Source organism: Conger conger, chromosome 7, assembly GCF_963514075.1.
Source record: "Conger conger chromosome 7, fConCon1.1, whole genome shotgun sequence".
Lineage (NCBI taxonomy): Eukaryota > Metazoa > Chordata > Actinopteri > Anguilliformes > Congridae > Conger > Conger conger.
This window is the reverse complement of record NC_083766.1, coordinates 14,097,936-14,114,455: the sequence shown is the minus strand read 5'-3', so window position 1 is coordinate 14,114,455 and position 16,520 is coordinate 14,097,936. Positions and strand designations below refer to the sequence as shown.

Here is a 16,520-nt window from a genome sequence, read left to right as displayed (position 1 = left end):
CCATGACAATGAAACCATTGACAAAGAGGTATTTCTATCAGATACAAAGGGACAACATGGGCAGGCAAGTAACCAATATATCTACAAAACATAGTTATGTTCGATTTACAGTAATACACAGTTGGCCTCAATTCTGTTGGAGACACTGGAACTACTCCTATGTAAGCAGTTTGACTACATTTTGCGTTGGAAGCGTAATGATTATGCAAAATAGCCTTTATGTACTAGCACCTGTTGACAAGACATCATGCCATTAGCATTTAGTCTGATCTCATTTAGAGACCTGCAGGCCTCATGGTTCAAACAAGGATATGTAAAGCCGTTCTTCACTGTTAATTACGTTGTTATTGTTACTCAAACAAATAAACACAGCTCTTTTGCATCCAATATGAAATCGAAAGAGCCATGGTAATTGTTAGGAATGAAAAATAGTTTCAACATCACTGACTTTGTAGAGGAATTTAGAATTCGTGCAACAGTATGAAAGGAAATCTTTGACCACAGAATAAAAAAAAAAGAGACAAAATTCCATAGGAAAAATTTTTATTTATCAATATGCAATATCAGGTTTTCAAACTTGGCTCATGGAATTGTCATTCCATTGAAACTGGTTATGCTGAACTGGGAAAAAAGCTGCATTGAGAAAGGCAAGAAATAAAATAAAATAAATGAACAGACATTTATGGAGCAGATACAAAGAAACACAATTTCACTGGGTTTGCATACATGTACAATGAAAATAATACTGTGTCTTTTACTCAACAGAAATGAAAGAACAGATGGAGCATAATGGTGGCCAGGGAAAGTGAACAACCAGTTGTGCTGAAGGGACATTGTTTGTTTTGGTGAGAGTGAGCCCCCAAGCAGATGCATACCGATGGCCTCCTTTTAGCTATGCTAACTAGCTGGTGAGGCAGAGGAACTGATAACCTTTCAGATGACATAAAGCTGCTTTAGTCCTTACATTTTTTAAAGTTTTCTTGGAGTGAAGAGCCGTCTTAAGTTGCACAGGCTAGAGGAACCTAGCTTTCAGTTGACAGCAGAGGAATGTCTTGGGCTGGGGTTGGTCGTTAGCGAGAGCCTGTACTAATACTGTGGTGAGCAGTAGGGGTCAAGAGGTCATCTAAGCAAAGCAAGACAAACCAGCATAGCTTCATTTTTTTTTACCTTTGCTACAGCCAGTTCTGCAGTGCTTTTATACTGTGCCGGTCCTCTGCTCAATCTCAGTTAGCTACTAGGGATTATAGAATTACCATCCTTTAATGACAATGATTAAAAACAGACTTAGTTTACTCCAAGATCCTGTACATCCACATAGAGACTGAAACACTGCAACAGAAGCAAAGAGGATGGGAGTACAGCTCACAAAATAAAATTAGGTGTTTAGAAATAACTGATGGAATAAATGGTGGCACTTCATGATTGCAAGGCAACAGGTGCTCCCCACTGGTTGTTCACTTAACCTGTGAAAGGTTCACTACTAATGTTTCAGTGATAGTGAGCTCACTGGGTCACCGAGAGCATTTAAACTGAATCATCGAAAATGGAATTAATGTGTCAATGAAATTTGTTCCCCACACGTCCCCCAACAAAATGATTTATGACACTGAACGAACATGAAAAATCTCTCTTTAGTAGTGAACCCTGCAATTTTTTTTTTTCAATTGCGATATCTGGCACTTTTACACCCGTTCTAAGAGATTTGTTTATCTTTCTTTTACTAACAAAAAAAGCAATCAAAAAATAATTCAAAAGTTTATACAAAATGTCTTACAAAAGACAACTATTTACAAAAAATTCTGCATTAAAAAACCTAATTTAATATTTTTCATAAATGGGGCTCTAATAAATGTAATTTTTAAATTTACCATTTTCACATATTTACATTATTTCAATGTTTACCAGTTGTAAATGAACAATACAGGTATTTCAACTAAAATAAAAGGAAACAAAAAATTATAATAAAATAAGAAAATGAACATAAAATGTAACACCTTTACAATGTAGAGTGTTGTAATGGACATATTAAAGTATATTTAACATGTTTCTCATTGGGAAATGGTAAGTCTTGATGGATTTGTAGGTCTCTATGTAGTATGAACAAGTTTCAGTTATGTCCCTTCCAAAAAAGTAATATTTGTTAAAATATGAAAATATAAGGAAAACATTGTCGTCTAAACACAGGTCATATATACAAATTTACAGAATTTTGCCACTTTCATAAATGTATTTTTAAGGACATTGTAGAATATGCAATTATATTTTTTATAATATACTCTATAATATATAAATAACATATGAAAGGAGCAACAATTTAAATATTTGTAATATGACACACTATGACATATACAATATATATTCCTTTTATATTTTAACAAATATTACCATTTTGAAAATGATGGAACTTTCTGTCCACAAACAATTCTGTTGTGTATAAAGGACAGATTTGTTTCTGTATTTTTATGACAACACATTCTTCCGTATGTTCAGACAATGTATTTCAATCAACAAACTACCCATCGATGAAACACAAACGTAGCACTTCTGACTCAATTAGTTCACAGTACCAATAGAAAATGCAGCCCTGCTGAACTCTTGCGAGAGCATAAATACTGAACAGATACAGTAAGTCTAGCAGTTCACCCAAGCAAATCTTCAGAACGCTCTCTCACTCTTTCGAACGAAAACGTGTCCTCGTCTGGCTGCTGTGGGCACTGTTTGGGTTTGCTGCAATAAATCAGTGCCTTGTGTGCTGCAATTAAATCAACAGGCATAACTAAACCCTGTACAGCATGGACTGCCTCAATACGTGGGAGACAAGAAACACAATGCTGGCAAATGAAATGTTTGACATTGAGGAACATTTGAGGACAGTTTCAACTCTGTGTTTTGCCCAGTTGCTTAGTGAACCACTACATAGAAAACAGTCATTTTTCTCCCCCATCGTTGCCAGATGGCTTTACTAATGACAGACCAGAAAATAACAGGTGCTGACAAAAAAAAAGGTCATTAGAGCAAAGTCTTTAAAGGTGTACAGAAGACGATGCTTTAAATGATTCAGCATCGGTGTACCTGTGCAGGATTAAAAATGTGATTATGAACAAACCTGAGGTAAAAAAAGACCCATATTATGCACACAATAAGGGTTCTATTATAAAGAATTTTATAGTAACAGTTAATCTTTTAGATAAAAATGGGCAGGTGATATTTTCATTTTTTTATGAACAGCACTTTACCCCCCAATTGGAGCCCAACAGTATTAGGCCTTGAAACTGGCTGCCTGCTGGAAAACTTTTGTGGATTTACGATGTATAAATTTACATAACTGTGAGAAAGTTTCGTTTGAGATGTAGCTTTGTTTTTCTAATTACCAAAGTTCGGAGGACGATCTGAACTGCACCCAAAGCAGTTTCATTTCCATATCATATTTCATATTTCCTGTAACCCCCTCCAAACTGCACACTTAGTAGACACATACCGGGCTTTGCGTGAATACAATATAGCCAGGCAAAATGTCCAACATGAAGCGGGTTGAGTAATCCTAATTATCTGCCAATCACTCGCACCCATATCAATCACCCCATATGAGGAAAATGATGCACTGCTATATAAGCACGTTTCATCGGCCTCTGAGCGGCCCGATTCTTCGGTGCAGATATTGAGAGGTGAAAACTTGCAAAGCAGAGTGACTCCTGCCCTGTCTGATAGCATCTTAATTGCCCCTCACGTTTTCCTATTCTCCTACAAATTTGATCTTGTTATTTTTGTCCTCACCACGTACAACTCTGTGCCAGCCCCGAGCCCAGAGTTCAACAGCACGACCTAGGATTTCAGAGGGATTTCAGATAAGAGGCGACCTGCAATTTTGAGGGGTTTTATTTCTTGTTATTCTCAGATTATTTCGGAGGTCAGCCATCGTAACCTTTTATCAGCCTCATCTTAATTAACGGCGTCTAGCATCTCTTGGTGCGAACTGTTCACCTGTCATTAATTCACCCTCAGGATGCTTATTCGTGCTTTCCCTTGACACATACTGCATTAGCTTGTCCGGACTTGTTCTGACAAGCCCAAGTTTACAGCAGAACACCTAGCTAGTATTGATGAGCCATGTTCCTAACTGCAGGCTGCAAGCTGAAGCTACTTAAGACCTGACATTTGAGGAGATGAGGAGAGAATGGGGGAAAAAATGAAACGCTGCTTACTATGTAGTTTAACTAATGGTTAAAAAAAGAAAACAAGTTGAAGGGGAAAGTGGTGTGGGAGAATCTTGCTGGCTTCCACTATCCAAGACGTTAAAGGTAAACACGGCATGAGAGAAAAAATGGCATCACACTATTACGCACTGTGCCCTGATATGTGAGCAATCTATGAAGGCTTGACTTATGCTCTGAATTCCATGAATTCCTTGCTTTTTGGAAATACCCAGCTTGGCGGGCGGGCGGGCTTCTCCGCTCTCAAAACACCTAAACCCTTTAGCATTCCTACTATTTTCCTTTTGCACACAGAGAACAGCAAAAACATGGAGGATAGACTTTTAGTGAGAAAAAGGACGAGGGTAAGGTGTCGACGCCTGAGCGTCCTGCCTTTGGCCTACAGAGAAACATCAAAGAGTCTTGACTACTGTGTCCATGTAGACCATCCACCTTTTACCTTCCATTTTTTTCTCTCTCTTCTCTTGCGTTCACTATTTAAAGCATCAAATGTGTCTATTGACATCAGAAGGTCCGTGTAGTAAAAAGGTAGACCTCAATTCTCTAAAATGAAAAGGTCCTAAAAAAAAATAGCTCCTCACACTTTGTAGTAGATATTGGCGGGGCTCTGGGGAGGCATCTCCTGCACTATATAGACGGGGTGTCCATAGTCCCCGCTCACCTTCTCATAGTGGGGGCAGTAGTTGTTCTCTGTAGTCCGTAAAGGGATGATGATGTCGCTGGGTTCCGAGCCCGCGTTGCCGGAGCACTTGGGGCTGGCCAACGTGCTGAGGGACAGGGCCGCCGTCCGCTGCTGGGTGTGCTTCCTGGCCCGCTTCCGTATCTTGATGAGGAGGATGATGAGGATGATGATGATGAGGAGGAAGATGACGCAGCCCGCCCCGATGGCGGCGAACAGAGCGGGCTTGGAGCTGAAAATGCCCTCGGCCGAGTTGGACTTGTTGTCCTGGTTGATGGTGTCTGTTTGAGAGGGAAGACACGGATTAGGAGGATTAGGAACCGGACCACCATCTTGACACTGAGCAGTGCTCTTGCCAGTACAGAACTGAGACGGATAGGGTTGAGTCATCTTCTCCCGCAATAGGGGTGAAACCCGGTGAACTCTACACTTGGGTCTGTAACAGTGACCGCAGATGCATCATTGGTGACTAAAAATATTGAGCCTGTGATTCACAAGGCAGATGTAAGAATGACCCGACATCATGGCATGCTTCACTGACCTTGATTTGTTGTTTTTTTTTGTTATCCCCCCTGCCAAAAGTAATACATTTCCCCCCCAATATTTTTATCATCAAACACATAATCAGTTGTGAAATAACTGGAGCAGACGAACATAAACCCAGAACATTTTCAGCAACGCATTACTGAAAATCCTTGCCAAATGCAGTTATAAGATATAATCGCTGCTTGCCCCCGTCAATAAAGAAATTCTCATTGTGGCACTGTTGTGAGGACCTCCACCACTCACAGTTCTGGGTGGTGCCAAGAGACTCAAACTTGACTGTGTGTGTGTGTGTGTGTGTGTGTGTGTGTGTGTGTGCTAGGTGCATATGTGTGGGGTGGGTTTGGGGGGTCAGCTTTCCTCAAACGACACCTCAGATCACATCTTTTTTTCCTGGCACGTATCCTCAGAGAGGATGAAACTGCGTAGGGTTTCCCATATGTTCCAAGTCCACATAAGGGTTGGGGATGAGAAACTGCTTGAACCTATATGCCCCACAGGTCCAGAGTGTGAAGGAAATCAAAACACCAGCCTCTCATTAGATGCAAAAGCTGAAGACTGATTCCAATTAGGGCGACGAGCCTGTTTCCTGTGCGGCCCCTCTCCCCAAAGCCAATTTTCTCACTCTTTCCCTCACCATTAATTCTCGGCTGCACCCCTGCCCTTTGACAGCAAGGGCATTGCTTCCAGGCCGATACTAGGGAATCAAAAGAAGGGCTGAAGTCCCTTTATTGGTGACCTAACGTGTAACCCAAGAGCTAGCAATATCAAGACTGGAATGAAAGAGTGTGCACTTTTTCTTTTCCTCAGTGAGAAGAAAAGAAGAAAAAAAAACAAGAAAACCTCTTCCTGAAGTAGACAGATGGAAAGAAACACACTATTGATCTTGTTGGTATAAGATGTTAAATTGGAATCTGTGTCAAAGGCAGCTGAGTATATCAACTTTGTGTTTCCTGGCCTGTGTCGTTCCCTTTGTTTTTTTTTTTCCTTTTTTTTGTTTGCTAAAACAAGCCAGCTGAAAGGAAGGGCTGAGTAGCGACATGCAGAGCTTCCATCTTGTACAGTAATGAAGTTAGGCCACCTGCAGGTTAATGAGTTGCGGGATGTGATCAGGACACGCAACATTAGCTTTCTACATGCTTGTCAGTACATCTCCGTGTTCCTTTGCACTGACACAGTTGAAGTATTATATTACTTTTTTGCATTGTTTTTTTTCTCGTAAGTTTTCTCAGTTGCTGTTATGCATGTGGCCCTGCCTAAGCTTAGCCTGTTAACATAACCTGGACCTATCTGCTCTGCATCTGAAAATATTGAACATTTCCTTCATATGTCCAAGTTGTTTGGTGTGCTTAAGTGTGTCTAACCGTCACATAACTCCCTCCCTCATAACTCTCATACTTGTGTCACTGTAATTCCAAATGCTGGCTATATCCTTCTTAAGAATGAGTGAACCGTCATTATTCACATTTCACTATTACTGCAGTGAACGCCCTGGTATAGAATTCAGCTATTCAGCTTGAAAATTGAGCTGGTTAAGCTTTTCATAAGCTGGCATACAGTAGCTCAGTATGAGCTGGTCAACCAGCAACTGGTCAAAAAGCCGGTAGGCCATGTCGAGCTGGGAGCCGGTCTCAACTGGTCAACAAGCTACCAGCTGTGTCAAAACCTAGCTTCAGCGGTTTTTTTCAGCAGGGCGTTCACCGAGTTCTTTTCCACAATGATTTTCAGCCACACTGGCGATGACGGGAAATAAGCGGGGTGTTTTTTTCCGCATACGCGTCGGCCATCCCGACCAACCGCGGAGGCATTGTGCGCGTTTGGCCGCGGAGGCATTGTGCGCGTTTGGCCGCGGAGGCATTGTGCGCGTTTGGCCGCAGAGGCATTGTGCGCGTTTGGCTGCGGTTCAGTCGCTGCGGCACGCTAAACTCTGCGTCTTCGTCACGTTCCTCCCCGTCCCTACGGCGCAAGAAAACTCGGGGTGCTCCCACCTCGCAGGTCGTTCGGGCCTCCTACGCTTTCCTATATGCCCCGTTTAGAGAAACGGGGAACGGACGGAGACGGCCGTTTGAAGCGTGAAGCGCCCAGGGAGAGGCCTGCCAAACGGCTGTGCCTCACTGGAGGAGGACAGCACCGTGGGAGGCTTGGCTAGGGCCCAGGCAGGAAGGGAAGGCCTTTTTTGTGCACATCTGATTTTGTTTTGTCCCTCAGCAAGCCCTGGGCTCAGAGGAAAAATGACTTTCTAAACCTTTAGAAACTCCCAACATTTTAATGCTTAGTCTGAGGGGGAGAAAAAAAAAACGCCGTGATTTGGCGACCGAGACAAAAGCGGAACGTATACAATTTTTTTAACATACGAAACGCGGATGCCAAAAAACCTCCTCCGCGCCTCTCCGAATGGTCTTAATAGTCCCCGAAAAAATCTTATCGGCTGCTCCATCTTGGTGCTGCAGCGATGGTTTTAATTTTTCATTGCCGCACTTGAACAGCATGTCGATCTGCATTACCACTCGGCGTAATTAAATACCGCAGTGTCCTCGGACCGGGGGAAATGGTGCGGAGGGAGAGAGGACAGGGGAAAGTAAAACAAAAAACATCTGATTACGGGCTTACTGTGATCAAATAGAGGGGATCTGAAAATACTCTGACGTGATCAATGCAAGCGTAGGCGATCACTTGGGAGATGAAAGCCCCATTCACAAGCGCTGAGGATCTCTTCAAAATCAGATAAAAAGAAAAATGTCGCAGATGAATTACTATGGTATTGAATATATTGAAAATGCAAAGCTGACTTTTTATCTCTTGCCTTTGAAACAAGCAAACCAGATGTCGTCTGTTCCAAATAACGGAACTGTACAAATAGTTTTTTTTTTCCCGGGGTGTGGGAGAAAAGCACATTCTAGCTACAGAATAACTGCCTGCTTGTGGTATGAAATTATTCAGCGCTAAAATATGCAAACTTAAACTGCGTGATAAAATGTGTGTATAGAAAATATAAACAGCAATAAAGCATACTGATACAATTGTAACTGTTTGCCGAATGCATTCTCAGATATGTAGACTAAGTGTCTAGCAACTTGCTAACAACCTACTAATATGGTCACACAATGGAAATGCAATATAAATTTTTTAGAATAGGATTTTCAGATGTATCTTTCAGTCAACACACACACACACACATACACACACTATTCTTTCATGTACACAATGACCTATCATCTGTTACGGTTAAAACAATCAACAGCATGAAATGCTCCAACATCAGTTTCTTATTTTTCATCGTTAATCAGATTTTAAGCTACTAGAACACAATATTAGTTCAATCTGCGAGCCGGGGTGCACAAATAAAACCAGGACAGGATGCCTTTTAGGCTCCGGGTTTCAGGTGTTCTTTGAAATTCCGAGCACCAGCACAACCCTGTGACATGCTGCCTATCCATCATTATTTCTTGTCCAGGTTCCAGAAGGTTCCAGAGAGTTCTGGGAGTCATGCCGCGATGGGAGCGCACCCTCACCTTTATTGCCTTGCTCGCCTGCACCGTTTGGGTCTTTCTTCTTGGCAGGGGTGGTGGTGGGGTCTTTTACCACATTGTCATGCTCTTTGCCCGGCTTTTCCGTGATCACCGGGTCAGGAACAATGGTGTTCGGGTCTGTAAGCGTGGCAGCAGACGGAACATTGGTTACTGAACATATTTAGCCCAACCAATACACGCATTTCACAAGACAGATGTATGAATGACCCTATACAATGACCTGCTCCACTAAACTTGTTTTGATGTTTTTTTTTAGTTATACCCCTGCCAAAATAATCTTTTTTTTTTCCCAATATGGTTATCGTGAAACACATAATCAGGAGTGAAATAAATGAAGCCAGAACATTTTCAGCAACGCATTACTGTAAATCGTTGCCAAACGCATTTATAAGATATCATCACAGCTTGCCCCCGTCGTCAAAGAAATAGTAACAACATTAATATTTTTTATGGTTCATCTCTAGGGCACCACTAACAATTTTAAGAGGGATTGATTGAAAGACTGCAGAAAATAAAAATAACTAAGTCTTGGGCTGGTCATTATGCTAGGTATATTTCACTTGTCCTTTCCCCCGAGAGCCCTGTAAGCCATCAAAAAAATCTTTTTTTAAATGTAGACATAAAATATATCAATATGATTAGCATATATTTATTGACCCATTACATTTCAGGAATTACCTGAAAATGGATTAAGTATGATCTTTAATTAAGGCCTTGCTTTGTTCATTAAATGTTACTCTATGGATAATAAAGGTAATTTAGATGTACCTTGGGAATTTGAGCTTCGAGAACACCACAAAAAATCATGGAAATAACGGATGAATGGAGGCAATGTATTATACTGAACATGCTTATCTTAATACCATTACATTTCAGCTAATTTATTCTGTAATACAAATAAAATAAAAGACTTAAGTAGAAAAGAAGTTTATCCCAAAAAGCATAATTGGCAAGAGTCTGTCCAAATCTTTTTACTGATAAAGACTAGTTTGTCTATATTCAAAGCCTTTTCAGCTTTTGTGTGAGAGGAAGGATGTGTGTTCTTGTGCCTTTCGCTTTATTATAAGTTTGGCAGTTGTGAAAACTAGACAAAAACCTTTCACAAGAAATGGAAAAATAGAACATTCATTAAATTTGGTATTTGACGTTAAGGGCAACATGCTTTTCTGGTTCGTTTGGATCCCAGCCTGGTGGCTGCGGAAAACAAATCAGAAGGCTACAGGAAGTTGTTTTCTGGTCTTTGAGTTTGTAATTTACATGTCAATGTCTCCGGTGTTTAGATGGGTGGTGGTAGGTGGGGGGGATGAGCCTGCCTAAGGGGCTGTCAATTAATACACATCCAGAGAAACAGTAAAGCACTTGCTTCTCAAGGGTACGGCAAGCTGTCTGTACAAAGGCCACAACTTCAGTAGAAACCCAGAAAATTCCCTTTGCAGTATGTACAAATATTCAGCGAATGTGGGAGGTTTCTATGACTCATTTCATGATTAAAGATTGGGGGAATGGTGCCAGAATTATGCATCATTAAAATCATTCAAGACAACAGAACAATAAAAAGTATTTGAAATGAAGGCAGCTAAACTACTCCAAACACAATAAAGTTGCACTTTGTATCAGCCATCCCTTTGCTGTTTTTTTATGTTTAAAACCACTGTATGGACTGAAATGCAATAAATCACTAATCTGATTTTCAAGGATGATACAATGGGCAACAGCATCCATTTTATATACTTGTTCAGATTTACTATTAAATGGAATAAATACATAAATGAATGAATAAACAAACCCAAAGTGGAATGAGTTAATTGCCTGAAATTTATCACTTGTACTTATTTGATTTTATGTTAAGTGTTATGACTGTTATTTGCCATGAATACCCTGGCAGAATAAAAATCTGCTGAGGAAATCTGCCGGTATGTTTACTGGCAGGACGTGTATCACTTCAGAGATGCCTGAAGGAAATGGGATGCCTGTTGACTGTGCCAAATCCTCAGTTTGAAACACTTTAAGGTTGCTGGTTTCAATGATAGTCCCTCCAGAATATGCATTCATGCATTGTTCAAACACTGCAGTCTATTTGTGTTATACATTTTAAGTTATATACACAATCCACACATAGCAAAGAAGGACTGAATTGGGAAAGTAGAATAAAGTCATTAACAGCAAACACAGTTACCACCCATTGCTTAGTTTTTAATAATTTAGTTTGCTCACATTGGGACCAGAAACAAAGTCACAACAACAGCATGGTTTTGAAACCATATGTAAACTAGCACTGTTGCAACTATGACTGCGCAACAGTCTTTGTGTGTCTTAGAACATTATTTTATGCAGGGTGGGTGTGGATACACTTAGTGACCACTTTATTAGGTATTTATTATACTTATTTTTTAGACTCTTTTTATGAATTTATACAGCTAACAAGACATGGAGCTGTTGTAGGATAGAGCCACATTATGAATCGTTTTTAACACATCTGTTTGAGAGTGAAGTACCTTGCTCAACAGTACAAAAGATGCTCTGTAATGATTCTAATGACCTGATAGTGTCTGCTTCTCATTGAACTCATGTTGTTAACCCTGCATTTACTTTAAGCTTACGTGCAATACCAATCAACAATCAACAGTCATAGTGTAAGATTTCACTGCAATTTTGTTTAGACTGTTTGTGAATAATAATAACAACAACAATAATAATACTAATAATAATAATAATAATAATAATAATAATAATAATAATATGTTACTTTGTATAAGTCTATATTAAACCCCTTTTTTAAACAGGTCTCAGATTCAAAAAAGGACAAAATAAAACATCTGCTACACCAAAACCGCAGGGGTTTACTTCAGGTAAACACACATATTTCCTACATACACAAGCAGTTATCTCAATTACAGACAGATGAAGCATCCCCATCTTTTAAATCACCTCTCCAGAAGCGAACGCACAGGAGACTGTTTGAAACTCCAGGGGCTGGAATCATCGCCGGCCCATTCCCACAAGATATACGACTGCCGGTTCCCCAGCAACACTCACAACTTGTGGCAGAATGGGGTTTTCATATCAACTTTTTATCGCCATTCATTATTCATAAGGCATCTATATTTTCACTCTCGCTTTTGTCGAAGTGAGAAAGAACCACCAAGAGTATTTCTCTAATTTCAAAAAATAGAGGCGACATTTTATGATGACATGCCAAACATATGCATATGCAACTGGAATTAATTGTCCTGTTGTCAGGTCGATAATAATTATCCCAGGTCTGCAAAACAAAATCAGCAGGTTCATGAACCTCATAGGTTCATCTCCAAGCCGAGACGTATCTTTAACCCCTTCTGTGTTCGGTAGTTTCTCTTTTCTTTTTTCTGGGTCGTGCGCAAAAAGGAAGAGTGCGTCGGAGAGTGGCTAATTGACAAGTGTCTGACTGACTCTCTGATTCCTCTCGCAAAAGTCTTTAGAGAGCAGGAACGATGCAAAATGGATTCTGCTGTGCTGCCGATCAGAATAAACAGACAGTGGCAGGTCAATTCAGTGCAGGTTGAAGACCAAGTGAACATGGCCAGCATTTGAGATGCCTGAGTGGTATATACTACAATACATCAATCAGTCTAATATATACGTGCTCACCTTTGCCTTTTCCATCCCAACATACTTCCCTTGCAAGCAGGCACACGTTATGCCTTGTGCGATTGTTACTTAAAATCACGAACCGTGTCGCCTACATATGAGGGATAGGACAAGCCGGTGACTAGGTGGCTCCCTGCACGATGAATGCCACAGACCTGATCTCCTGACACCTGTGGTGGCAAGGGATCACCCTGAGGCTGCTGGGTAATAGTGTCAGCCCTTGTTTGATTGTTGGTTAACATACTGTATGCAGCGAGTGTGTGTGCTCCAGAGTCAGAGATGATTGGTTGCACTACATTGTTTTAGACATTGAAAACAGATCACACACCCTCCTCGGTGCATGATTTCGCAGAAACCATAGCACTGCATCTTTCAATTCTACTTTAATAACTCTTGGAATGAGAGATTTCATGTAATAAATGATCTGGGAATGTGTGTGGAGATGCTTGCCCTCAAAAGCTTGTGTAGTCTCCAAATATTTCTTCCTTTTATATTATGAGAACGTAATGAAAGTTTTGTCAAATATATTTCTTTTTCCATTTTTCCCCCCTGAAAGGTTATAAATAGAGTAAAAGGTAATGTCTGAAACTCCCATTTTATTAGAAATGAAGTCATTGGGCTACTTTTCATACACTGTGAGAGGCCCTTGCGTGGAATATCCACTGTAAATTCCACCGCCAGGAGCAATTCAGTTTATGAACAATCGCTTATGAAATGCTTCTCTTAGCCTGAAGTCATGGCCCGTCCATCTACAAAGCATTCCTCTCAGTCAGCCATTTTACACTGTGCCAGCATCCTTTCATTTGCTTGTTTATCTTCCCCCAGTCTGAGTAGAGAACAATGTTTCCAGAGGCAAAGGCAAATATTGCTCAAAAAGTATTTTTCTTTTCCCCTGATTTCTCAATATCTCAATATATTTACTGAGTAAATAACAGTATTTCAGAAAATGGGAGGTACGGGTACTGCAGCACAGTGGTAAAACTATGGATTATATATCAAATTTATTGAATTATATTGACTGTTAGATTTCACCGACTTCCACGATGACGCACTGAGACTTACCCTGGCCCACTTTCATGATGATCTTCATGGAGCGTGTGTTGCAGACACCCCCCTCCCTGTTGTCCAACCCTTCCAGGGTCCCGTTGGACGTGGCTGTGGTGAAGACAAAGAAACAGAAAGCCCACATTAGCAAATACTCTGTCAAATAATCGTAGCCATAGATCAACTACGCACCTGGTTAAAGTATGTATTACCCCCTAGGAGAGAAGAGGAAAAAGTACAGCATTGATTGATTTGAGAGGTCAGAATGCGGGGCTCTTGTACCTTAAAAAGTCACAGTCGGTTGGAATCCACGCTTCGCTACGAGCAATTTAACCAGGGCTTTGCAAAGTTCTCCAAGGAAACATTTATTTCATAAGTCAAATCTGCTGGCTGGACATGGCAGGTGGGTTTGATCAAACCAACGGACACACTGGCCTCTCACCATCAAGCCCTCCTAAGTGCCAGTGGAATAAAAGCTCCTATACATTATGAGTTTACATGCACACGTGTATATGCTAGGAGGGGGGGGAAAAAAAACAAGCGAGGGGAAAAATGCGCGAGGGGGCTTTTCTCGTCTTACCGAGATATTGCCTGTGATTGTAATCTTATCCCAGGGGAATGTGGCGGCTCTAGAAGCCCTGTTGAAATCAAGGCGTTCTGGGAGGGAGGTGCGCAAGCTGTTCGGTCCGTCATTTCGTTGCCGGTAATCACCCCCTCTGCCCGTTTTCCCTCCTCCCCGCGCTTAAACTAAGGGTTTTTGTTCTTCCTTTTTTTTCCAGAAAGGAATGCGTCAAGCAATTTGACGACGAGGGTCATGCCAGCAGCAATTATAGTGAGCTGCAAATGCCAAGGGCTTAACTTTTCCTTTCTGTATGCCCTGTAATTAGTGACTGGGTGGCACAGTGGGCTAAACCCCTTATCTCAGGGGGCTTGTCTTCAAATCCAACTCCATAGAGGAGGTTGAGCAAACCTATTTCCTTGCTGTCAGCTGTGTCTCTCGAGAACTTAAGAAACAGACAATGCGGTGCAACTGGCACTTTATTCTGGAGGGGTGGCGGGGGGAGCACAGAGTGAATACGCGTCTCTCTCGATATATCGCTCCCATGAGGAGTGTTACCACGGGTATGCCAGGACCTTTTTGCCATTTCATTCTTTTCAAGCCAGCTTCATGGCTTTTTTTTTTTTTTTGATCCTTCTTCTGAACCACCCACCTCCCAAACGTTCAATGCCCTTATCCCCTGCACATCCTCTCATCCACCCCTAAGGGCAAAGAGCCTTATTAACTTGTCCAGATGCGTCCTGGGTAAGTATGGTGAATGGCTGTCCGTTTCAGAAAACGGCCCAGCTAATAGGATCCTGCTCTTCCAGACTCAAAGCCCTCTTGTGGCTGCAGTGGCATGGGATTGGGGGGTGGGAGGGTAGGAAATGATAATGTGGGCTCATATGGGGGGTGCCATGTTAGATGAGTGCTTGTAAACACATTCAGAAAGGGAGCCTTGCATTTCGGTATGTTTCACACTCTACACAGTTCCCAGCATGTAGTACAAGGTCTTTTTTTTATTTTGTGAATGCCACATGAAGAGGGAACTCCCTTAAATATTTACTTCAGGTTTGTGGAATCTTTTATCTGGGTGATGATCCCAAAACACATTGCTGTCTAAATAAAAATGGTGGACCGCCTTTGCTCCAGGCTTGGATTAATTGCCCTGTTCATGTCATGTTTCTTGATGGCGTTGGGCTATTTTCTGTAACTTGACACACCTTGTCTTGCAGAAGATAATGTAACAGTAACAGTGTCACCGACACTGGCTTACATATACTTATGGTTTACGTATTACGCTGTTCATCAACAATCTAATATCGACACCAGCATTTTCTACCTCAGGACACCAAAAATGCTCCCGACAAGCTGATTGGTACCTTGCATAGCAGCCTGTCACCATTGAGAGTGTGTGTGTGTGTGTGTGTGTGTGCATGGGTGAATGAGAAGCATGAATTGTAAAATGGTTTGGATAAAAGTGCTATATAAATGCAGTCAATTTAACATGTACATATTGTTGTGTTGATTTTACTGCCCCCTGCTGGTGATCCTGGACAACTCTCTTCTCTCTCCCTGGGGATTTGAAGTCTCGCCAGGATGAGCGCTGATGACCTGTTTGTTTCCCCCTCCCTATGGGCCTACATAAAACTGAGCTGCTGCTTTAGAAACTGCTGTCCCTGTGTTGAAGGTTTTTATTATTTTGGAGAGTTCAGGACAGCCAGAGAGGACAGTAAGTGTGAAGTCCTTTGGGTTTCTTTTTGGTTCTGGTGAGTCAGATCTCTTCTCTCCACTATGAGTAAGCCTCAGATTATTTTTCAGGCCTACTCTTGTTTAAGATCGCTCATGTTATTAGTTTACATTTGTATTTAAATGTGATAATCCATGAGCAACTAACTGTTTGACACATTGGGCAAACTGCCAAGTTATTGCCAAACAGAGTTTGGTGACTTGATAATAGACTGCTCTACTGACAGGGCACTTCTTGTGTCTACATCGGAATTTCGGAACAGTGAATAGGACAGCCTCCTCTCGCTGTAGGCAAATCCCACGCTCACCCGCAAAGACCTGCGAAGCAGGGTTAACTGAAAACGATTCAAGATGGAAGCCTGAAATAACGTGGCAAAGTCGTAAGACGAACTAACTGACCCGGGCGGGGGATGCAAACACTAATCGGGCCGTCCTTCACTCGATGGTTCAGCTTCAGCAATCCCATCATGAGGCTGATCCCCCACCCTCCCGACCCTTTCTGATTGAGTTCTCCACTACGCCAGAGAGGCAGAGCCAAAGTAATGTTTGGGCAAAGTAAAAGTGACAGTGTAACCTTCACTTGTTTGATGGAGCAGGAG

The 16,520-nt window shown here is 41.5% G+C and overlaps 1 protein-coding gene across 1 annotated transcript in view; it reads right to left on the bottom strand.

Moving 5' to 3' along the window:
- Positions 1-526: 526 nt before the first annotated feature.
- The window catches only part of efnb1 (ephrin-B1), an 80,603-nt gene continuing 64,609 nt past the window's right edge, over positions 527-16,520 (bottom strand). The window contains exons 3-5 of the mRNA XM_061250529.1: positions 13,653-13,745; positions 8,946-9,080; positions 527-5,171 (exon numbers count right to left, since the gene is read on the bottom strand). Coding sequence (XP_061106513.1) covers positions 4,789-5,171; positions 8,946-9,080; positions 13,653-13,745 — 611 coding nt within the window. The 3' untranslated portion in view covers positions 527-4,788. The remainder of the gene's footprint in view (positions 5,172-8,945; positions 9,081-13,652; positions 13,746-16,520) is intronic.